This window comes from Serpula lacrymans, assembly GCF_000218685.1.
Source record: "Serpula lacrymans var. lacrymans S7.9 unplaced genomic scaffold SERLAscaffold_6, whole genome shotgun sequence".
NCBI lineage: Eukaryota > Fungi > Basidiomycota > Agaricomycetes > Boletales > Serpulaceae > Serpula > Serpula lacrymans.
The window spans coordinates 1-22,837 of NW_006763295.1; the positions used below are offsets into that span (position 1 = coordinate 1).

Genomic DNA, 22,837 nt, shown 5'->3' on the forward strand with positions numbered 1-22,837 from the left:
GATCATCCTAACCGGACAATCCCCGACCGCTTTAGCGGACTCCAGGATTGACACCACTCCTCTTCTTTCAGCTCATCTAGGACTGCTTTTGCCGCGTTCACTATCAAGGGTATCCACGATGCAGCATGCTCAGGAGTGTATGGAAACGGTGGACCTTTCAAGCCATTGGTACACACCAGGGTCATTGAGGATGGGAACAACAGCCTGCTCGTCCTTGGCACGAGGGGGTGTAATGATGATGTTATCGTTGGGACTAGGTAGTCGAAAGAAAGGTTCGCCAGTGGCCGAGTTGATTTCGAGCGGGTATAACTGGCTATGTGACATAGCTCTGGTCGTACAGCGTTTTCTTAAACCCAGCTTTTCCTTTCTGATACTAGATAAGCACCTTCATGTCCGTAAAAGGATATCTACTACTACCGATAGCTCGCTCCATCTCGACCATCCTTTTTTCCCTCTACGCAACCTTTCAAAGCTTCCACTTCACTTTCCAAACGCGGGAAGGAGCAAAGAACACAGTCGGAGCGAATCGTGTTATACATATACCCTACATTACATACTTCAAACAGTGATGCACACCTGGATGCTAACTATTGTGTGATACTACTTAACTACATGGGTTTTACTTTTGTAGGTCGACCTGTAACTCATCCACTGGAAGCCGTACAAGACGTTCACCAGGTCCAGACGAAGTTGTTGAGGGCTCTTCTGCGCCATCATTTTGCTGTTCGCGATTGGCCACTTGATTAAGATGTCAGATGATAATATTAGTGGAGTAGATGGAACTGACGGAACAAGCTCAGTATTCGAAACATATTTGGCCACTGCTCGAGCACTTGGCCATGAACTAGCGGCGTTATAGATGAGAGATTGTCAAATTATATACATAGGCAGGACACACCTAATCCTGCATCTGCCATAACCTCGCAATCCTCACCGAGCCCTTCGACACGCTTTACAAATAGCGCGCTCGCTCGTTCAAGAGCTGCCACTGCCTCGAATTCTTTCTTTTTCTCTTGTAATCTCGCCATCGCAGCGGTATTATTGGCGTGTGATGCCAGTGAAGCTGCATGGGACATGCGGTTTGGGGCTACGGACTGGCGCATGTCTTGGTGTTGGGTGGTGAGGGTGCCAGTGAGCATTAGTAGCCGCCATCGCTGTGTTGATCACGTTTGGCTGTGTTTTCACAAAGCACGCCACTCAGTTGCTCAATGTTCTGAAAGACGAGCACGCGTTCTTCTGGCTGTTGGTGTTATTATCAACGATACTGCTGAGCTGCTGAACGCAAGAAAGGACGCCGACATGAATGAGAAATACTAGTAGTCATAATTAAATCATAGGTGAGGTCGTAGGAATAACGTTCTCACGCAAGACACCGGATGTGGCAGGGACGAATCTGGGGCAGCTTCCATTCATATCGTGGCTTTCGACGTTTCCTGGCATGAGGATACGAGTGAACCCATTCAGCAAACTACAGAGATAGTTGGGAGACATGCGAGAAGGTAAGAAGGATAAGGAGCCGCTACCGATATATGAGTCACATCCCCCTCAATGGCTTCCAAGGACACATAAGTCAGCAGACGTCGGTGAGAGTATATGAATATTCGTGCCCTGTGTCTTGTCTGAGAGGTTTGCAGGGTATCCTGGATTCTATCCTCCTAGACCTGGCCAAGATGAAGACATCCTATCAGAAGCGAATGTGAAAAATGGATTTGTGTTGGCTGCGTCAGTCCAGGTGAAGTCATACCTGCTTTAAACGCTTACTTGCTTTAACGCAATTGCAGTCCGAATATTCGACCACTACAGATACAATCAAGCAGGATGTTACCAAAAACATTTTTGACGAGAACGCGGTAATGGACTTAGAAAATCTGATGAACGAAATCTTCTCCAGGCGTGTAGAAAATATACCCCTCATACCGTCAGTTCCTTCTCATTATCTCTCAGCACTTATAGCGCTTAAGCTGTACTAGACCTTCAACGTTCAAAATTCCTTCCAGAGTAACTGCAAACGACGCCAAGCGTCAAGCATGGTTCGCTGACCTCGCTAACCCCGATGTGCCACTTTATAAGTTAGGAAAAAGTGTACCGCATGGCGCCAAAGGACATGATCTCCTAGATTTACTTCACACAAACAATGTAGCCATTCATAGGGCTGTTTGGTTCCTCCGTGTTTTTGGCGCTAATGAAACGGTACATGAATACCCCTGATGATATGACCCCAGTCAGCTCACTATAGACATAGGCTGGCCTACGTAACAAGCCATCGTACAATCCAACGCAGTATAGTGTCGACTGGGCGATTGTGGTGACGAGTTACTTGAAGAAACAACTAGCTGACATCGCATTGCCGAGTGCTCCACGACCCGGTTTGAACATCAAGCAGACATTCAAAGGCGTATTGTCAGATGCTGACACAAAAGAACGCTGGATTTCGCGTTTCACTTACTGGTATGGGTTACTGCAATAATATGTACACCATCTTTACTGAAAGACAACGCAGTCTCAAACTATTGAAGACTTTTTATTCTGAAGGATTAGTCGATAATCGAATATTTCTAGTTTGGCTCGTACAGCAAATGTCCTCCTGCAACCTCGCTCAAGCCGGTTTCGTCGCTCGACTCGCCGACGAATATCTGGATGGTTTGCTTGGCAATCGAGCTTTGGCCCGACCCTTTGTTGAAGCCTGTCTCACAAAGCTATCAGAGGTACGTTCGTGTTCAACCCATCGTATTGTCAAACTTCTAGACAATTCAAAAGATCCACACCACTTTTGCTCAAAATCATCTTATGGACCTGGAAGGACTTTTAAAGACCCTTTTGCAAGTCAGCACGTCTTCCAATGTTTTGATTAGTGAGACATCCTTCCTGATCTGTCGAATATATAGCGAATATGTATGACACTCTCGGATGCCTTCGTTAGTCCAAGCGTGTGGACAGCACACTCCTCTCTCATAACAGAAGCTTTGTCATCCAACCTCGCTGGGCAGCCTGGAGGCGATCAACTACAAAGTCACAAAGATGTTTTATCTATTCTTCTCGACAACTTGACCGACATAAAGCGTCGTAATGAAGCAATGCTCTTCCGCAATCTTCCACCTCGCGCTCTGGCGCGAATGGGATCTGTTGTTGCCGACATCCAGGTTCTCACAACACCCATTCATTATATGCATTTCAACTGACTTCGTTACAAAGGTTCTCAATTCCATATCCAGCACTACAGATCTTGAGAGCGTGGCCTTCTTCGATGATGCATCCGACGCCGCCTCCACATTTGGAGAGAAGCTCGACATACTGCTCACTTGGAGTGTCACTCCGCTTCAGTACGGCGAACATCGGCCTTATGCTGCCATTACCCTTCTTCGCCGCTGGCGTGAGCGTAATGGAAATCGCGCTATTCGACGAGACGTCTCTTCTCCTGAAGCTTTCCTGCAAGATCAACTCTTTGACTGGCTTGATTCATCCGATATAGCTGGTGAGCCAGGGAACTTGAGGTCAGTAGCAGTACTCTTCGGAAAGTTTGTCAAACACGAGTTGTTCTCGTATGCAAATTACGTGACGCGGCTAATAGCTCGTGGTGAACCTTCGCTGTCCTACACGCAGGTTAGTTCGCATACTCCGATTTCTTTACTTCTCGCAGATTTGATTAGCTCTTGCTATTAACAGGAGCCTGGATCCCGTCATCGTGACTTCCTCCGATGGATTCCCATACATGAACTCACGCCGTCACTAGTCAACCAACGCAAAGTCACTCTTCATGGTGCGAGGGCCCGAGAGACCCCAGAAGATCTCAGCGAACGTGAAATTCGTCGCGAGATTAGAGCCGTCCTTCCCATTGTGTTTGGAGGTCTTGCCTGCTTACTTTTCTTGGTGATATATATGTAGCTCACAAGTGTTTAGGAGTCTCCCATCCGCAATTTGACTCCATAGCCGCTTTTCGGGAAAGTTGTCCGACTTTACTCGTTGCGCCTCGCTTTGAGCAGGTGAGAACTTACAAGCAGTGGTTTTTGCCCAATTTTCGCAAGTATATCGGAGGGTTAGCATTAATATTCTGCTATGAAATGGTGCTCGCTACTCACGTCCGAGGATTAGTCACGCGCAAGGATCTGTCAACCAAGAAAATCTCCTCAAATCATATTGTACGGCAGTAGAGCTCTTGGACATGACAAAATGTTTCGGATCCATGTTAGAGGTAGGTACAAGCCGAAAATATTTCTTACATTTTACAAACTTCGTTTAATTGCAGCTTAGTCTTATTATATTGGAACACGCATCAAGTGTAGACTTATTGACAGCAGTCAACGAAACATTTCACAGATTCGCGACCATCTGGACATCCATGAATGTCACTGGCACCATCACTGCTGCACTGCATGCCGCCCATCTAGTGTGGAGAACCCGTGGAATACAGATGCGGTCATTACTCGCCTTGTTGGTAGAAATGGACAACGGCAGGCATTTAGATGTGACGTCTCGAGAGCATGTGGCTGCTGACATCGCCTCTTTTACGCATGTTAGAGTTTTCTCTCTACAATTAGACAAACTCCTATTGAAAAATTCACTACAGGCTCTCAATCCTGAGACAGACCATCCGAATCCAGTTCCTTCCCGCCTCCCTGAGATCCTCCTTCTTGCAGAGGATCCAAATCCAGAGGGTCCTTCGATACTTGCCAACAGCCTTTGGTACAAATACCGGACAGCCTTTGATTGGGCCTGGAAGGTCTGGGATAACACTGTCGCAAGCCTTCGCCTAATTCCAAATATGACCAATGAGACGACAAACCGACATTCTATCGCTCTTCGATATGGCCATTTTCTTTTGCATATCGACAAGCATCTTCCAGGGGGTTTCGATGACCAGGTACTCCAGTGGTTTTTAGGTACTGGCAAGAACGAGGTGTCTGGGCTATGCGCCGAGGCGTGGGACGTCCTAACAGTGGTCTTACTTTATCTCTGTATCCAGGGTGCTTTATCAACGACCTCAATTCTGAGAGGCCTCGTCTATCCTGCATGGCAGCTCGCTGCCAATGTAAGTTCAGACCATGAAGCTCAATCACTACGCAGATACTTAGAAGCTGCAAATCGTCTTTTTGACTTGCTTCTACTACAGGAGGGTGGCAGCATCACGAGCACATTACCTGTCGAGCTTTTAGATTTACAACGAATTCGCACCCGAAGGCAGGATGTATTCCGGGAACCCCATTTCTCACTATTTGTCAGCAACATCCCCACTCTCGTATTTATCGAAAAAAACATGGTCCTTTCCGATGACTTTCGTCAACTAGCGGCTTCATTGCGATGTTCGGCATGTGAGAATGATGACTTCAGACAGTCATGTTATCGGAATTTAGAGATTGTTCGTGCGAGTTTTGAACACCCATTGCAGTCGGACGCGATAGCGGAACCTCTGTGTGAACCGTTGGTGAATGCTCTCAAGTTGATCTTGAGCGATTTGAGTTCAGGTTCGTTATCGCTGTAGCCTTTTTTTTTTTTGGGAACTCGACTACTGACGAACAATAGGAGGTTCAAATGTCCACTCTTTTCTTAGTCGCGATATGTCTACGGTGCTAAGTCCTTGGAGGCTCGCTGCGACTGCCATCCAAATGCAGTTTGCTCTTAGACAACTAGGGCGTGCACTAGGTAATGAGCTGACTAGTAATGCGGCAGGCGAGTCTCTCGACAAGATGACATCAACACTGTTCCATCACTCTATGACTTCTGAAGAAGCTTACTTTATTGCTGAAATGGCAAAAGGTGTTGACGGACCAGTCGCTGTTAAGGCAAGTCCTCAAATTGATATATGCGGGCGTTATTCCCATACAACCTACCTAGTTCATAAACAACGGTTTTCAATACATCATCGAAGTCTTCAGCAATATCCCTCAGCCAGCTCAATCCGCCGTCCTGTTAGACCGTGTTGAAAGAGCTGGCGAAGTGGTTCGAGTTCTATCGCATGTTGCTGAGCCACTACGGGAGGCCGCTCGATTCGCACATCTACAGGTCGATATTCCAACGCAAGAAATGCTGGTCACTGTTATATATGGAATGTTTAACACTGTGGAATCATTGTTGACTAGCGCAGCGGACGACTCAGAGACGGCATCACAAGCAACTCATACACTGGTTTTTCTCGCTCGTCTCTTGCAATTTGATCTTGGTTTTGCCGGGATGTGGACCTCGAAGTTTCGAGAAGCTGCAAGTAATTTATGTACAACTTTATTTCGCCTTGTCTTGGTAGGCAGCTCTTTGTCCCTTTAATCAAACAAATATTTACCATAAACCACAGCTTCATGCCTCAGGTCCATTTTTTGGTCTTGTAGCGTATCCTTTACTATTGGATACTTTGTTTTATCTCATCGACGGTAGGTCTCATGACTCTGATCGGTCAACTCTCAAGACTCACCTAATGCATGCATCTAGAGCTCTCAACGCAAGCGAAAAGTGGAACTCTCGATTATTTTAGATATTATCCCAATCTTACCGAGTCTGATTTATCACACGACATACCTATTGAGTACCGACAACAACTTTGCACCTTACTCCCACAACTCCCGGCCAATCCAGTCGTGATCAACCTTTCGAACGCCTATCGTGACCCCTCTGGCCACCTTGTTCACGGGTCACCTGTCTTAAATAGACCCTGGGAATGGACCGAAAATTTAGGTGAACCTGCTGCACCTATGAACTCCGACGAAGAACACAAGGAGAGGGAGGAACAGGTGAAAAACTCTGCCTCGCTCTCGCTCGAACTCTTCGCTGCGCGCCACGCAGGTGGACGTATTATCCGCAGCTCCGGGGTTGTAGAGGAGCCGCGTACAGAAAGTGACATTCGATTGTTCGAGGATAATGTGTCGTCGGAGAGCATATATCGACGAGACTGGAGGGAAAGCCGCTTAGAGTTCCAACGGGAACTTAAAGCCAGTGGGAATGTTTTCAAAGGAGAGGAGGGGGACGAGGTCGGGGCACTGCATGTATTCGCGACGCAGGGAAGGGCGCCATCACGTAGGACTTCTCCCGCCTCATCAGTCAAATCTCGTGGTTCTGCTCATGGTTCACTGCGACAAAGTCCTGGGCAGCTGTCTTATCACCGCGCCTCCACATCCACAATGAGTGAGTCCATCGAAGTGGACAGTGCTGGTACTTCGAGCTCAATCGTCAAGATATCCCACAAACGGAAGGTTTCAACTGATGATGAGGTCGAGATTATAGAGGGTCCGTTGCCCAATACTTCACGCATGAAAAAAGCCAAAGTCAAGACAGCCACAACCAAAGCTAAAACAAAAAAACGATGAAGACTGGTGTAATGTGTATTTAAACTTGTAGCTCCTAATACAATGTCGTGGTTTCGAATTACAGCGGAGAACTGTAGCAAAACAAAGAACGCTGGTGTGTGTAGGTTAGGTTTCGCTGGTAATTGGAGAGGAAATTAGACATCTCGTGGTGGAGATTCTTGGTAGATATCCAGAATAACGGAATCGTTCGAACTGTAAATAATTTAACGGATCGATTGTATGACTGTGTGGGGGAAAAATCCATCGAATGGTCCTTCGTTGCGCGAGCCTTTTGATCTACAAACTTCTTTTCGAGGACTCAACTCTCCCAAAGCTTCAGCCATTTGCTGTACTATAGCCTTCAGTTTGAAGTCCTCCACAGGCCTCGTATAAACGCCGTGACGACACTTTGGGCAGGTGTATGGTGGTTGGAGTGATTGATATTGCGCGAGCATCAATTGCACTTGTTGCTGTAACTTTGCATCGAATAGAATGCTGGGATGCAGTAAAAGCGCTCGCGCTTGGTGAGGGATCGTCTGACCTTGAATAAAATTGGGATGGACAGCCATGTGGTGCGTGAATGTCGCGCTGAACCAATCCTGTAGACAGGATTGACAAAATGAGTGACCACATTCGGAGAGACTAAAACAAAATCAGTCCTGAGAAAGAATAAGAAGATAATAAAGCATATTTACATATAAGGGGTCCACATCTTAAGGGTGCAAACTTCACAGGAGATGCTATCTTCGAGTTTGTTAACGTCCTTTAAGATTGTTTTAGTTGGTCGGTTTGTACGGTTATGTATTAAAAACTAACAATAAATTTCCGTTCTTTCTTTGTCACAGCCGAAGTTTGGCTGACACGGGACAGGTCTCTCTGATACTCTGCGTTAGACTGAGTGACACGTTAGTTTCGGAAAGTAGAACACAAACGGATGGTTAAACCACACACCTGCTTTAGCTTCCTTATTTCTTTCTGCAGCCTCACGATCTGCTTGTCTGCAGGCTGGGCAGGCTTCTTCGGAGGGGTCTGCTCGTCGCCCGAGGTCAGTTCCACAATGTCGTCGGGGTCAATCACAGGGAGTGGTTTTTTGCTCTTAGTCTTGCGTGACTTGTCGGTGTACGACTTCTTGGAGGGGCCAGCTCTCTTGGCAAGAGGTTCGTCGTCGTCTGAGGATACAATAATGATGTCGGGGTGGCTGGTAGTAGTTGCTACAGGGCGTTTCTTCATATTTATGTACGGAAGCACCGCAGACTGGGGCTGCCTGCTGGATGAACGTGTTGCAGGCATATTTGAGAGTAATGGGTATAAGTGTAGTCGAGACGCTGAAGATTAAAGGAAAGACTAAGACACTAATGATTTGGTTTGAATCTGAAAGCAAAACGAAACGAAACGAAGTGGCGTTTGGTCACGTGATTTATTGCAAAGTTATATATTACTCGACGATGGGCTAGTAGATACATAATCTTCGCTCGTATATAGACCACTTACATTGAATCAGCCGATAATATCCACTCCCTTTGATCCCAGGAATAAGTGTGACGTTTTGTTAGTATCCAGTCAACTACCGAAGCCACTGAAAATCAGTACTCACCATAAATATAGTTATATCGTACTCGGTAACCCATCAATACATTCGCGAATCAGGCGCAAAGTCTCTCCCTTGTCGTACAAAACACACATACAGTCTGGGTTGGGGCACTTGGCTTCCCAGCAGGCTCGAGCCTCTGCCCACTCTGTCAACCCATGATTAATGACGGTATCGCCCAGAGGTCGAACATCCATTTCCAGAATCACTCTGTATTTTAACTCTCTCCAAGTATGGTGATCGATCTGGCGCCTGCACCTAGGACAATGAGCCACGTTCGCGGCTGATCCTCCCACGAAAGGATGCTGATCAAGGCGTTGCCGAATTCCTTCGCGTCGATCACGGTGTAGCTGGAACAGATCAAGGATAGCATCTGTTCCGAGTTTGCGTAGAATAGAGCGGTATTCAAGGGCGTGGACATTGATGGTCAGCGTCTGAGTCGAGGCGTGCTTTGTCTCACTTTCCCATCCATAGCGGCTGGCTACAGCGTAGAGGCGAAGTGGCTGGTCAAGGAGGGGAGGTGTCATAACAAAAATACGGACGAGCGACATTGGGCCTGGCATATCGTATTTCTCGGCCGCGAATAGTAAAGCGTCGACTTCGTCATAAGAACTTAGAGGTATTATAGGTAGTCCACAAATCATGCGAAGAATCTTTTCAAGGGTATCGGTGTCTTCGTCGAGATGTATTACTTCTGGATTTGTGGATGCGTTTCTTTGAGGCATTGAAAACAAAGAGCGAAACCAGCCAGACGTTGTTTTCAAAGTGTAAGAATGAACGCGGAACAGACTTCGGTCTTTGGCACCTAGAATAACGTCTCCATCGGGAGATGAGAAAAACGGATGGAATGTCTCTTCGTTCACGGGCTGATATTCTAAGACCTCATCCTCCGCTTGCATCGTGATGCGCGCTCAGTACTAGTGGTGATACAATCCAAGACCAATGCAAAATCGTGCTGCCAGAGTTGTACAATGACCTGAAGCTCGGAATGGATTGCCTGGGTGATAAATGGAAATACTATCATAGGGAGGTCATTTCATGGATTACTTACCTCGTAATCGTGAAGACTAGTTAAAGAAAAGAAAATCGAGTTACAGGATTCAGCGCTCATGTAGTCACAATAAGCAACAAACGATACCAAAATTTGGCACCTAATCTATGGTTAAGGTCAGCAATTTGGATCCGTTGCTATGATCATTGTCTTGGATAGCATCGCCATTTTGAATCTGAATACTGTGACTTCGAAACGTTGACGCCCAGCCATACTTATAAGATGCTTTCCATCGACGGTCAATTGAAGGAAGCCCTTTCTTGTCATCGTCATGTCTGGTTTGGTACTGCATCGTGATCAATGGCTCGAGGACAGCAGCCCGTCTCAAAACCCAGTACTAACAGACTCATATTCGTTATCGGAGCTCACCAACTGGAAAGGAGAGGGCACCATTGTGCCCCAGGTGCGCGACGGATGGGATAGTAGCGCATTACCATGTGGCAATCATAACGACAATCTCTGGCTATACAGAGTTTATATCCGAATGCAAGAACCGCAGAAGAAATTACAGATATATCAGGTATTTTGTTCCTTTTGAAATAAACAATGACATGGATGATCATTATCTGCAGAAAACATCAGCGCGACTCTTGTCTGTCATTGAACCGTTCGCGCGGTATTCACTGGACTTGCAATTTGATTGTTTCAAGCATGCTCCAGAAGGCTTGTGAGGGGGGGAAGCCTATCAACTATTTATTTTGTGTGTCTGACAAAAGCGTAAATATAGGTATTTTTCGAAAGTACTTGGACATTTTATACAGTGGTCGTCTTTGGATCTTGCATCGCTCCTAGCAAAATGGAAAGACATCAGGGATACACTGAAGAGGCTTTTCCAATTCATCCCAGAAAGTGTCAGGGACCTGGTATGAAATAGCATTTGCTTTTTTACTACTATACACAAGTAGTCATACTTTGTGGAATAGACTTTGCAGGACACATCCGCATCAACCCACACAGCAAACAAAACACTCACCAATTCGAAAATAGGAAGTCTACCCGAATCTCAAATAGTCGACATTCAACCAGCATCACAAAAGCATCTAGACTTTGATGAGACCTTAGGAGCGCTCAGAGTAGCACTGTCATCGAAGGATGAAGTTCAAAAGATCATGAAGTTACAAGGTCTCGAGGCTCAGGGCTTTATTGACCTTCTTGACCAGGCAAGCCTATTTCTCCGTCATGCTGACTTTCCATTCCAATTTCTTATTCTCTGGCTAGGCAATGGACAATGCCGAACCAAAGAGTCGAATACATACTCAGTGCTTGCACTGCTTACGAAAACTATGCGGTAGGACGTTGCTGTTTCCTGTATCATGTAATATACGCGATGGTCTCGAACGGCAAAGCGACGTACCTCAGATGTCAGGCGGCTTTGCTGACATCTGGCTAGGAAGGTATAAAGGTCGCTCAGTGGGACTGAAGGTCCTGCGCGTTTATGGTTCTGACAATCTCAGTAAAGTTAAAAAGGTAAACTATATGCGCGCGCTTTATGAGAAAAATATTGGCTCAGAGTTTGTTGGATACTCAGGCTTTTTGTCGGGAAGCTGTGCTTTGGAAAACACTTTCACATCCTAATATTGTTCCTTTTCTTGGCGCATCTACTAAACTATTCCCGCTTTGTATGGTTTGCCCTTGGATGGAGAACGGTAATATAGTTACCTACCTGAAGCGTTATCCAAAAGTTAACAGACTAGGCTTGGTGTGCCTGTTCAATTGCGATGACTTCGGAATTTGCTGATTTTGTCTTGAATATTTTCAGCTAGTTGACATCTCTAAGGGGCTATTCTACCTCCATTCAATCGGCGTGCTTTATGGCGACGTCAAAGGAGTATGTGCCCTTTTTCTTCTCTCAGTAGGGTCGAAGATGTTCACTGGTGTCTTTCAGGCAAACATCTTAATCAGCGATGACTGCCGTGCATGCCTGTCTGATTTCGGTCTCACTGCCGTTACTTATGATCCGAACACTGTCAACGCAATCACAACTTCTTCTGCCGTGCACGGTTCAATCAGGTGGATGGCGCCCGAGATGCTCCATCCCGCGCAATCAGATCTCGATAAACCTCTATCTGCGGAGAGTGATATCTTTGCCTTTTCCATGGTTATGTATGAGGTCAGTATATTATTTGCTGACACATTTTGCCACGTCGTAAATATCTTTACAAGCAGGTGTTTTCCGGAAAGGTACCATTTCACGAACAAGCCCGTGAAGCAGCTGTGGTATTCAAGGTGACTTTGGGCATAAGGCCTACAAGGCCGATTGATACTTTGACTCTCGGACTATCCGATATTGTTTGGGACCTGATGGAGATGTGTTGGCAGGCAGAATGGCGGAAACGTCCTAGAATTTCTTTTGTCAGGCAATGTTTGGAGGAGGCTGTTCGCCAATTTGTACCACTCATTGAGCAGGCTCATCAAGAAAGGGTCAGGGAAGATGTTGATGTTGACGATTCAAGTGACGACGAACGCGTAGGGCCTTACAGGGAAGGTATGCGTCTCTTGTACGGTTTGACGATACTCTGGCTCAGTTCTTTTCAGATTTTACACTCCCCAAGTTTCCTCAGTCTTCGACATCAGCGTCGAGTCATGATGTTTTAGACCTTTCATATGCTGCTGCCATTGAATCTCTGAACTTGAACAACAGCGAGCAAACTTTAGCTGCTCCACCCAGTTCAGTTCCCTCTCCGTGGAAAAACATTGCAGACCCTGATGCATGGGTATGAATATGAATACCCTTGGTGGTATATTATTTTTTCTTTAGTTCTAGCCCCCCCACACACCTTGTTTTCTTGGTCCTCAATGTATGAATAACGCAGACGCGTTGACGGAAGACATTTATGCACTTATCAAGAGCTTTATTGGTTCTATATCGATGTAGTACATGCAATAAAGACAGAAATATATCACGATTGAAACACGCTCAGTAATCGGGCGTTCAATACTGCTCTCCGCAAGTACAATCACTACAGAACAGAAGAATGAAAGTGTCAGTGTCTATATCCAGATCTACTTGGTGAACTTTCCGGTACAAAATTATGATACAATTAGACATTTCCTTAGATTTGAAAACCACAGACAAGATAATTGGACAATTACTGTTGATCGAGATAGCCCGTCAAAAATTCGACATCTATCATGCGTCGCTATCGCTCGCATTGCTATCACTTTCATCGTGGCCCCAAACAGCGAATGCACGGTGCTGGTGGTGTTCGTAGTCTTTAGAGTTTACTCGATGGTGACCCCTTCTGTCGCCTGACAAGTGGGGCATCGTTGGAGTCTGTATAGTCTCCGCATCAAAATCTCTGTCTTTCGGAATCCTGCTCTTCGCGCTGAAATACTGGTCGCGAGAATGGATGTCATCTCGTGTACCCCGCTGAGCGAGGTCCATAGTCGATAGTGAATCATTTGAAGAGTGAGAGGATGTAGGAGAAGGGATTTGTGATACGAATTCAACTCGACGAGCGCTTATGGGTGGTGGATGGTGAGTGGGACCAGCAAATCGACCAGGTGTATCGACCCCAGATCTCAGCCCTGATGATCGCGACCGTGACCGTGATTTCGCAGAGCGCATAAATCTGTTGCCTTGACTTAAAGCTAAGGCAGCCATCTCAGGTGTAGAGGTTAATTCTTCATTCGTCGAGTCAAGTGCCTGCTCTTTAGCTTTCGCTACTCCAACCTGAACGTCACGCATATTCTGTTCGTTGGGGATATGCACAGATGCACTGCTTGTTGAAGCCTCAGGTGAGGAATCGTCGATGTCGAATTTATCATCGTCTTCCGCAACTTCATCCTCATCCTCGTCTTCTAGGGCCTCCTCTAAGGGTTGCTCGGGGGGTATGTGATCTGAACTACTCTTGAAAGACCCGTTGCGTTTGACATTCTTCTTTGATGGCCCTTCCTCAACAACAACAAATGACTTCTGGCGTTCACGTTCATTCCATTTGAGCGTCCGGGAAATTGCGTGAAACCAGTCCGTCGACTGCTTATCTGCGCAAACGGTGGGGAACGGATATTTCGATGCCGTTACTTTAATATGGTCGCCCTCTGGGAATGCATATGATTTATATCTCGTTTTATATGATCATCAGAGTTGCACTTACGTTTCAACTCGACACGACCACGGCCATCAAAAGACGCCCAAGCAGTGCTACGGGAATTATACGGCACGCATATGCGCAACTCCATGCTATCAGGCAGAAGCATGGGCCTGAATGAAAGCGTATGAGGACATATTGGAGTTATAAGAAGGGCTGGAATTTCTGGATGAACGAGAGAACCGCCAGCGGATAACTAGAAACAAATTTATAGAATTTAGAAGCCAGGCATAGGCAGCGTGAGAGGCAACGCACGGAATAGGCAGTTGACCCTGTTGGAGTGGAAACAGTGAGCCCATCAGCCTGAACAGTTGTCATGTGGTGCTCGTCGCCTTATACACGCAAACTTCGTTAAAGGAACATGTTCGGTGTTATAGGGAAGACATACCAAATAGTTCCAACAAACTGACGTAAGGGCTGGGCCCCCGATCCACAACAAGGTCATTGAGTACCTCGAATGTCTCCACTGGCCTAGTCGTGAAGCACATAATCTCCTTATCCTTGGTAGACTTCTCTCCATCCGGCATAGAGAAACCTCCGGACCAGCCACCCTCTAGAGCCTCCCACCCTCCTTTCTCCATGTTTTTCATCATGATCTCTCCAGTTTCACCTTTCTTGACTGCTTTCCGACCTTTGCCCTTCTCAAAAACAGCTCTATAAACAGTGCATGTGAACCTCATGCGAAGGTTCACGCGAATACCAGCGTCAATGGCAGAGTCCATTACAGCTTGATAATCGGCAAAATCAAAATTAGTGAGAAAACCAAGAGAACCTAAAGCAAATGGCAACACTGGAGGCACGATGCGTTGAAATAACCAGGAAGTGAAAAGAACGGTTCCATCCCCTCCTAACTGAAAGAGATAAATTAGTTGGACAATGTATCAACAACGGTTAGTATGGTTCACTGACTGTAACGACGAAATCGAATAGATGCGGACTTTTACTGCACATTTCACTTGTCCAGTATCGTAACTGACCTTCATGGGATCCGACATAATCGTCTGGCTGAGACGCGGAGGACGAAGATAACGAAGATAACGAATTGCTACTCGAAGATCGCCGTCTGGGTAGTGGTATAAACAGTTCAGGATGATCACGTTCAATGCCATCAGCATCAAACCGCCTGGAGTGACGAAGCTGATGGTCTACATAACTATACATAGCCGGTTAGCATGGGATATATGCGCGGAAATGAATAGACCACGAACACAACAAGACCGCGATGACCATTACGATGCTTAAGCATGAGATAGAGAGCAAGTTCTCGAGTCAACTTGATCAATCTGTTGTCTCTGGCTTTGGTAACGATCAATACATGCTGGATGTTAGAGCGAATGCGAGCACGACCTAACGGAATATCATGAAAAGAGCCTCAGCGGAGGACCCTTGGAGTGTCTAAGACACATACCAAGCTGCTTGCTCATTTCCCTGACACCCACAGCTGTTTCTGCGAGCTGTTTCGTCAAGCTACCGCCGAAAGATCCCTCGTCGTCGTCCCCGGTTAGCATGTCGGCTGATCCGTCAGGATTAGGCAGTTCGAGTGCTGGCGCTGGTATCTTCCTATGCAGAGGTGCATTGTGCCGCTGGAGAGATTTTGCTACGCCTACGTCTGCGTCAAGATGTGGGACCTCGGTTTGTTTCGCATGAAGCCAATCTGATAGCGATGCGCCTTTATCAAGGTGGGAATGCACGAAGCACGGCGACTTCATTGGCATCATCCTTGAATCGTTGTTATCCATGTCAGTTGGCGAGCTGGATGATGATGGGACTAAGAAATGGGCAGCTGTAGCAGTTCTGTCCTGATTGGGCGGTGGCCGCAACGAGGCGCGGTCATGCTCTTCTCGATGCCCATTCACCCGTGGAGTCTTGGAGCGCACTGGCGATTGCTCCTCTACCACGATGTCGCCATTCCATGCAGCCTGGCTGTGATCTATGCGCAACGACGACGGCTTGCTGTTTCTCCTCGACAGCGACGGCCGTAGCCCCTCAATGCTACTGGGCGCCTCGGTCATGATGTTGGGGGTGGTGGGCGGCGTGGAATAAACTTCAACTTCGGCCGACATCTTATGCTTTCTTTGGAATTTGGAATGTCACCCGGATGACTGATGGAATCGATGAAAGCTAACGATGTCTGACGTGTAATAACTTGCTCTTGTGTTGCTTCATCGCAGCTGCAAGCTTTATACTATGTGGGACTGCCGTCTTGCCACCTGTCCTACACAGTCACCCAGGCGACGTAGACGGACCCGGTTATGTTACCCCAGACGGAGGCATCCTTCCCAAATTTATTCCTCAATTCTCAGATATATTCTGTATCTAGCCATTTGATTGGTCACGACTCATCATTATCACGACAAACGTGGTTCGTGCCCTAGTACGTTGCCTCCACGGCACAGTTTTCACAAGCAACTATCCGGAAAAAGTCAACAAAGATGGTTCCTCACGCAACGGTTACACCGACAGGTCACATCTATCTGATAACAGCCTGAACTGACACTTCATACTCCTAAATCTTGATGGGCCATCTTCAATCTCTGAGTGCGATTGATTTCTTGCTGAAGACGAACAGTTGCAGGGACTGAAAATCTCAAGACCAGTCAGTGAGAACATTCCGCTCGATTCCATGGTCAAGTGACTCGGACCAATGGGCATCCGGGATATTTTAGCCTAATCGATAAAAGTCACAAGGTCCATGAAGTTGGATGGGCATCGCAGCAAACTTTGACTAAAAGTCGTGGTTGCTTGCCACCACAGAAGTCCGAGGCACCGTAACTTATGTATCTTATCAGAGCTACAAAGTGATGAACGTCAATCTGTTTCATCACTATAATTATACCTAACACGGCAGACATACAAGAAATCTTAATCCAATTATCGACATCCATTGGGCCTCTATAGGACTAGCACACCTTACATCAGCGCTGGGAAACAGCTGGGTATCGTTCTATAGTTCATGCACTCACCTACACGGATACGAAACTCGTGAATTACCGGGGTTGCCATCAAAAGAAAGCTGTATCCCGTAAAACAAATCTTTCCAGTTCGCGATAATCAGTCCTGTCTTTGGCACCAGCCCACAACCACGTGTTCAAATCTGGCACCTTGATGTCTTTGATCCAACTCAGATCCTTCCCCTGATAGCTTGTCAAAAAGGTTGGGTCCAACGATCGAGCATATTGCACAATAAGCTCGCAAGCGTCCACAGCAGCCGCTCGTAAGATGTAGGCCTGATCAGGTATCAAGATCGGACCTTCGATGGGAGGTAACTTGACCTCGGAAGCATCTTTTGTTGGTGCCTCTCCAAGTAACGCGTTCAGCTTCTCAGCAGAATTGGCCTCAGGGAAGATTGAAGACAATGCATGCGAAGCATTTGACAGATCGACTACGCCAAGGTGCACTAGCATAGATGGAATGACATTATCGGTGAAGATGGGTGTTTGCGATATATCCGGAATAGGTAACGTCGGGGAGCGGCCGGCACCGAATCGAATCGTCACAGCGTAAATCAATAATAGAGCCTTCTTAAAGCAATACACAGCTAGAAAAATCGACGTATTATTGGAACGAGAAAGACAAAAAGGGGTGGATGATGACGCACGTTGTCCATCGACAACAGCCATATCTCGAAAGGCTGGGATAGCACGAACGAGCTGATGCAATGTTGATGTAAACTGTATGTATTCACAAAAGTACAAGTCGTACGTACCTTCTCGAGGGTGGTATTGAGACCCGCACCTGTCCCGTTGACACGCTGAGAAACTTCGCCGTCTTTCAGGGCTTCAAGTACGAAACTGCCCAAGTCTGTGTAACCATTTTCCTGAAGTACTTGTCCGGTCTCCGTTAATGTCGCACTGACAAGTTTGACTAAGTCATAGATGGGGCCACGAAGTTCCCCGACTGTGACACCGGGGATTTCATCGTGAGGTCGTTCTACATGAACATTGACACCCATTAATTCTGCAACTTTTTGTTCACCGATATTCTGCATTCCTCGGGCGGATAGCAGGTCGCCTTCTCCCGTGGACGAAGTGAGATACAAAGAAAATGAAAATGCACGAATGTTATCCCATGCTCCCCGCCCCGTTTGTAAATGCAGAGGTACGCGATAGCCAGAAGCAAAGTTGAGGAGACATACAATTGAAAGGAAGTTTAGTTCGGATAGTATAGAGGGAAAATTGAGGGGGAACACGAGGCCATGAGATTTTGATACACGCCGGAAGGAAGTTAGAAAAGCGGGGGAAAACAAAAGGCGCCTGATGGATTCAGGTTCGATCTACAGTGGGACAACGGGTTAGCCAAGATAAGACCATCGAAAGAGGGGTCCATGCCCTGAAAATAGAAACGCCCAAATTCTGACAGCATATGGCCGTGAAACACTAGTCGTGAAAACACATGAACAGAAAATGAATAAGACACATAGTCCGTTTTGACTGGACTGAGTGCGAAGTTATACACGGTACTGAAAAGACTAGGCAGGGAAAGGCATTGGACGGGCTTCTATTAATGCAAAAAGTACTGTGTACTCCGATTCTGACGTTCCCCTCTCCGTGGAACTATGATAACAGAGATAGTACTCACGGATATATTTGCCCTCTGGCGCAGCAGTGAGCAGGAAGATTTGACCGCTGAAGTAAATCCTCCACTAGGCGGAAATTCTGGTACGATTTCCAGCGAAGGCATAATGCTCTGATGAGACTTCCATCATCAGCCAGAATTTGCAAAAAAAGCGGAGCCCAGATGCGTACAAAGCACGGAGCCTGCTACTTATATGGCGAACAAGACTTCTCGTATAGATCGCAAAGGTACAAGTATCCACTACCCTTGAAATTTATCGGATGGAGCTTATCCGTAGTTCAGATGCGGTGAATATGCCTGTCACGGAGGAGTCTTGTAGTACCTAGAATGTTCTTTCCATAGCCACACCATGCATAGAAATGAGGCGTACGTTTGAAGTGATCCAAGAGCTCTAATGATAAACAGCTGGGATACAAGGATGATAATGATAGACGTGATCAGATATCGAAATGCGCTGTCCAGGTATGTCTGCACTTATTTGGTCCAAGTCAACTTGAGTCATTGACTCATGGTGCCACCAGACTGGGTCACGTTAAGTCATTATAAAATGCACGTGGCGTGCATTTACGTAGTCGCGTCACTTTTTTGTAGTTCAAGTCTACTAGTACTTTTCATTGTTCATTTTTTTCAAGGTAACTCCAACCTTACCGAATGTATCTCGCTATCAGAACATGTGGACGCACAACGGGTTTGATAGGGCGCCGGCTCCTCTCCACAGCGCCCACCGGGTATGATGGTCAGTCAGTATTCACATTTAGATCATTTTTTTCGCCTCGTGTCAGACCATCTTCATTTTATCGATCTTAGATATCCGTCAACGTCTCCTGTCAGGTGTAAAAACTGCTATGAAGGTATGTTGATTTTTTGGCCAAACTATCTGCCGAATAAATCAACTATCGATACTAGAATAAGGATACCGTCACATCAACTACACTACGTGTGGGTCTCGGTTCACTATAGCTTTTTCGGCGGGCGTTAACGTGAATGATGCGATTAAATCTGGTCTACCTGCAGTCTATTCTATCAGAAGTCTATGCAGCGGATAAGATCTCTCCTCCCAAGGCGCCGTCTTCTTCCATAATATCAATTTTGCGGAAAGCTGCTCTTCGTCGTGTAAGTCCCCCACTAACGCCTTTCTTGGCTTTCCTCAAGTTCATTGTTAATTCAAATTTGTCTACTTGCTGTATTGACGGCCTCTGTAGAAAGATTCTGCCGCTCAGTTCATACAAGCATCACGCCCAGATTTGGCCGATAAGGAAGAAAATGAGGCAGCCATTATCTCGGCATTTTTGCCCCCGGTATTGTCTGAAGACGCCATTGACAGCATATTGACAGAGGTTCTCGCTGAACTACCCCCTTCGCAGACCGATTCGCGCAAGAATCTCGGCAGAGTCTACAAATCTTTTTATTCGAAGGTGGACAAATCTATGGTGGACACTGACGCTGTGAAGCGTAGAGCAGAGGTGCTTATGACCTTCGACTCGAGTTGATTACGCATCGATATATTTAATACTGCATTTATATATAAATATCAACTCATGATTCATCAATACAATGCAAGGTTTATGTAGTACGTGCACAGGAAGTGACATTTGTTTATTAATCCTAATGGGTTTGCTCGAGCTCCGACGATTCGGCAACATCCTGACTCTGATCGTGTATAATGGACGAATTTGAGTCAAAAGTTCCTGAGCCATGGCTGGGAGACGATTCGTCCATTTTTGGACCGCTATCTGTAACTTTTCGTGCATCAGAAATCGCTTCGTCCAAGGCTTCCTGTACAGATTGCAGCGGAGTAGATGTGTCACCAGACTCCGAGTGTACTGGACCAGGATCAACAGATGTCGTAGACGTGAGTTGGGGAAGGGTGCTTCTCACTCGCATGAGATCCTCCACACAGCGAGACACAGCGCTAGAGACGCCCTCGAGAATTCGAAGCCTCTCATCTATAGCTTCTCTGGTGAGCTGATCCATGAGCGCTAACTGTGTATCAGTCATGATTGTGGGCAACTCAGATGATGAGGTCCGCGAACTCTCAGGGGCATCTCCGGAGCTAGATAGTGGTGGACCAGAAGCTAGGGTAGATGCGTGATTCAGCTGCGGTATTGACTCAGGCGCTTGGCTAGTGTGGCCCTGGCCTTCTACTTGGGACTGGGGTGAAGCACGAGGCAAGCCATGGGATCCTGTCATCGAGAATAATGGGGCGCCAGAAGCTAGTCTTTCCGGTCGATTAGCGCCAAATTCATCAAGTGGAATCAGACCAGGAACTTGAAGGCGTGCATTTCCACTGTTTGTAGAGCCTTCAGCAGAAGGAGGAACCGCTGCCGATATGGGAGATGAATTGGGAGAACCAGAAGATGCAACTGATGAACTTGGGTCACCTGTGGAGGTGCTGTTCACCCCACTAGACCCGATCTGTGAAACATCTCGTGAACTCGTACCAGCTTGCGCGCCAAAACGTTGCAGGGCCGCTTTAGCAGCCGCCTCTCGCGGGGTTGAGGATCCGGTGGCACTTGAAGACTGTGAATCTTCAGTTGAAGGCGGTGTGTTACCCTGCGGAGTTAGTGTGCCATTTGGCGTGCTGACTGGAATGTGTGGAGTAGTGGGAGTAGGCGTTGCATTAGTATTTGGCGTTGGTTGTGCAGGAGGTGCATTATGGTCCTGTGGATTGAACCATCGATGATCCATGCCCCACGGGCGCCACACACCGCCAGGACCATAAAACCCAGCAAGTGGAGGGAAAGGCTGTGGTAAGTTAGGATGTGCCTGCCCCTCGCGTGGGAGTTGATATTGAATATTATATTGAATAATGACACCTGGCATGTGTCCCGGAATCCCACCCTGACCGGCGGGTATTGGGGGTAGCGGACCATTGGCAAACTGTCCTGGAACGACAGGCAGTTGATTACCGAACAAACGCCCAAGCATGCCTCCGAGGGGATTATTCATTCCCTGAGCACCAGCCTGAGCGCCCTGGGCACCTGGATTTCCAAAAGGATTCGGGCCTCGAGGACCAGCGCCTGCTTGAATTCTACCCCCAGCACCTGTACGGTGATCGCGGGCCACAGGGTCAAGTACAGTCCGACGACTATAGAAAAGGTTAGCACATATCCCAAATTGATAAGACTAATAGGCAAACCATGTAGGGCAACTTTGTTGGCGCTCAAGCCACGAACGAAGGCAGTAAAAGTGGAAGATATGACCACAAGGAAGTTTTTTCGGAGTTGTGTTAGGCCCATCTGAAGGCCCTGGTGTAGCCGAGGGTACACCTCCCGGACCGTTTTCTGGCGGTCCGCGTAAGACCATTTCTTCTCTACAGATTATGCAGGTGCGATCGCTCATTGCGGCCATTTCCTCGTCAGTGGCATCGGGATAGCGCTGATCCATGTTACGAGTGGCAGCCTGGTATCGGTGTAGGGCTCGCAGTCGTGTAATGAACGAACGCGCGGTAAGATAGACATCGCGAACAATGTTGAGCGGCAGTCCGTAAAAGGTGATGATGAGTAGGAAGAAAAGAAGATATGTAGCTAACTTTAAGAAGTCTGCCACAAGACATATCAATGACAGCCGGGATCATTATAAAGGAAAACCCCATACCAGTTGCTAATTCGATGTAGAAGATCCACATGCTCTTATTCTCCCAGGGAGGAGCATTTTCTCCTCCTCTTTGTCGGGCTCGTCGAAAGTCGATGAGAGAAAGTGTATACTTGGCAGTGATATTGAGGGCGCTAGCCATGAGGATAGCATACTAAAGGAGGGTGGGTCAATCCTGTCCCAAAAGAGTTATGGAGTGCGCACCTCATTCGCAAACAAAATCATGCCTCCTATACCATTTCTCACGGTGCTTTCCACGGCAAAGAGTAACATAACGATATCGATGAGCCACAAGATAGTGAAAAGGCTGCTCATTCGGATATGGAATAGGGTAGAAGGACCAGGATATGGTCGCTGATCCATCTGCGCCCAGGATTTATGTGGCATCCTAAAGAATGGTGAAGAAAGCTTACCCATTCGATACGATCTGAAGCCAGCCAGTGGAACGATTTCACAAATAGCAGGAAGCCAAACATGAGGGCAAAAGGAATATCAAAATCGTCCCGGAATATCGTAAAAGCTAACAAAGACTCGGTAATGAAGAACCAAAGGCGGTCATAAAGGCGCTATGAGAGGAGCATGGATATAAGCGTGATTAGAGGCTGCCAGATGGAGACCCAAGAACATACCTCAACTTCGGCGGGTCGAAGAGCACCAAAGAATATGTGTT

The 22,837-nt window shown here is 46.9% G+C and overlaps 9 protein-coding genes across 9 annotated transcripts; 4 read left to right on the forward strand and 5 right to left on the reverse strand.

The window, feature by feature from the left end:
- Positions 1-371: 371 nt before the first annotated feature.
- SERLADRAFT_386457 (uncharacterized protein) lies at positions 372-1,133 on the reverse strand (the record flags this gene model as incomplete). The annotated part of the gene is made up of 3 exons (XM_007317149.1): positions 372-738; positions 788-844; positions 899-1,133. 3 exons carry the CDS (start codon positions 1,101-1,103, stop codon positions 620-622), a joined length of 381 nt encoding a protein of 126 aa, XP_007317211.1.
- A 356-nt stretch (positions 1,134-1,489) lies between these two features.
- Positions 1,490-7,289, forward strand: SERLADRAFT_368519 (uncharacterized protein; the record flags this gene model as incomplete). Its single annotated transcript, XM_007317150.1, has 18 exons — positions 1,490-1,583; positions 1,635-1,732; positions 1,782-1,918; positions 1,971-2,190; positions 2,243-2,448; positions 2,501-2,705; positions 2,758-2,823; positions 2,886-3,140; positions 3,193-3,600; positions 3,664-3,844; positions 3,898-4,021; positions 4,090-4,189; positions 4,244-4,510; positions 4,565-5,433; positions 5,546-5,777; positions 5,830-6,231; positions 6,284-6,359; positions 6,418-7,289. The coding sequence occupies 18 exons, from the start codon at positions 1,490-1,492 to the stop codon at positions 7,287-7,289; spliced, it is 4,812 nt and encodes a 1,603-aa protein (XP_007317212.1).
- SERLADRAFT_386462 (uncharacterized protein) lies at positions 7,265-8,635 on the reverse strand (the record flags this gene model as incomplete). The annotated part of the gene is made up of 4 exons (XM_007317151.1): positions 7,265-7,910; positions 7,964-8,031; positions 8,085-8,162; positions 8,220-8,635. 4 exons carry the CDS (start codon positions 8,556-8,558, stop codon positions 7,493-7,495), a joined length of 903 nt encoding a protein of 300 aa, XP_007317213.1.
- Positions 8,636-8,666: 31 nt separating this feature from the next.
- On the reverse strand, positions 8,667-9,985 carry SERLADRAFT_464742 (uncharacterized protein; the record flags this gene model as incomplete). Its single annotated transcript, XM_007317152.1, has 3 exons — positions 8,667-8,786; positions 8,863-9,853; positions 9,908-9,985. The coding sequence occupies one exon, from the start codon at positions 9,753-9,755 to the stop codon at positions 8,874-8,876; it is 882 nt and encodes a 293-aa protein (XP_007317214.1).
- Positions 9,986-10,178: 193 nt separating this feature from the next.
- Positions 10,179-10,445, forward strand: SERLADRAFT_386469 (uncharacterized protein; the record flags this gene model as incomplete). Its single annotated transcript, XM_007317153.1, has 1 exon — positions 10,179-10,445. One exon carries the CDS (start codon positions 10,179-10,181, stop codon positions 10,443-10,445), a length of 267 nt encoding a protein of 88 aa, XP_007317215.1.
- Positions 10,446-11,266: 821 nt separating this feature from the next.
- Positions 11,267-11,418, forward strand: SERLADRAFT_386471 (uncharacterized protein; the record flags this gene model as incomplete). Its single annotated transcript, XM_007317154.1, has 1 exon — positions 11,267-11,418. A coding segment is annotated over one exon (152 nt), but the record flags the coding sequence as incomplete, so codon positions are not given.
- A 257-nt stretch (positions 11,419-11,675) lies between these two features.
- SERLADRAFT_448113 (uncharacterized protein) lies at positions 11,676-16,010 on the reverse strand (the record flags this gene model as incomplete). The annotated part of the gene is made up of 10 exons (XM_007317155.1): positions 11,676-11,736; positions 11,796-12,015; positions 12,076-12,392; positions 12,444-13,948; positions 14,005-14,194; positions 14,254-14,330; positions 14,387-14,849; positions 14,908-15,151; positions 15,207-15,345; positions 15,407-16,010. 7 exons carry the CDS (start codon positions 16,008-16,010, stop codon positions 13,038-13,040), a joined length of 2,628 nt encoding a protein of 875 aa, XP_007317217.1.
- A 311-nt stretch (positions 16,011-16,321) lies between these two features.
- On the reverse strand, positions 16,322-19,026 carry SERLADRAFT_464751 (uncharacterized protein; the record flags this gene model as incomplete). Its single annotated transcript, XM_007317156.1, has 9 exons — positions 16,322-16,701; positions 16,726-16,789; positions 16,853-16,898; positions 16,962-17,536; positions 17,597-17,648; positions 17,705-18,271; positions 18,577-18,684; positions 18,744-18,895; positions 18,944-19,026. The coding sequence occupies 4 exons, from the start codon at positions 18,676-18,678 to the stop codon at positions 17,001-17,003; spliced, it is 1,257 nt and encodes a 418-aa protein (XP_007317218.1).
- A 218-nt stretch (positions 19,027-19,244) lies between these two features.
- On the forward strand, positions 19,245-20,063 carry SERLADRAFT_407608 (uncharacterized protein; the record flags this gene model as incomplete). Its single annotated transcript, XM_007317157.1, has 4 exons — positions 19,245-19,301; positions 19,356-19,424; positions 19,588-19,686; positions 19,776-20,063. 4 exons carry the CDS (start codon positions 19,245-19,247, stop codon positions 20,061-20,063), a joined length of 513 nt encoding a protein of 170 aa, XP_007317219.1.
- Positions 20,064-22,837: the final 2,774 nt, after the last annotated feature.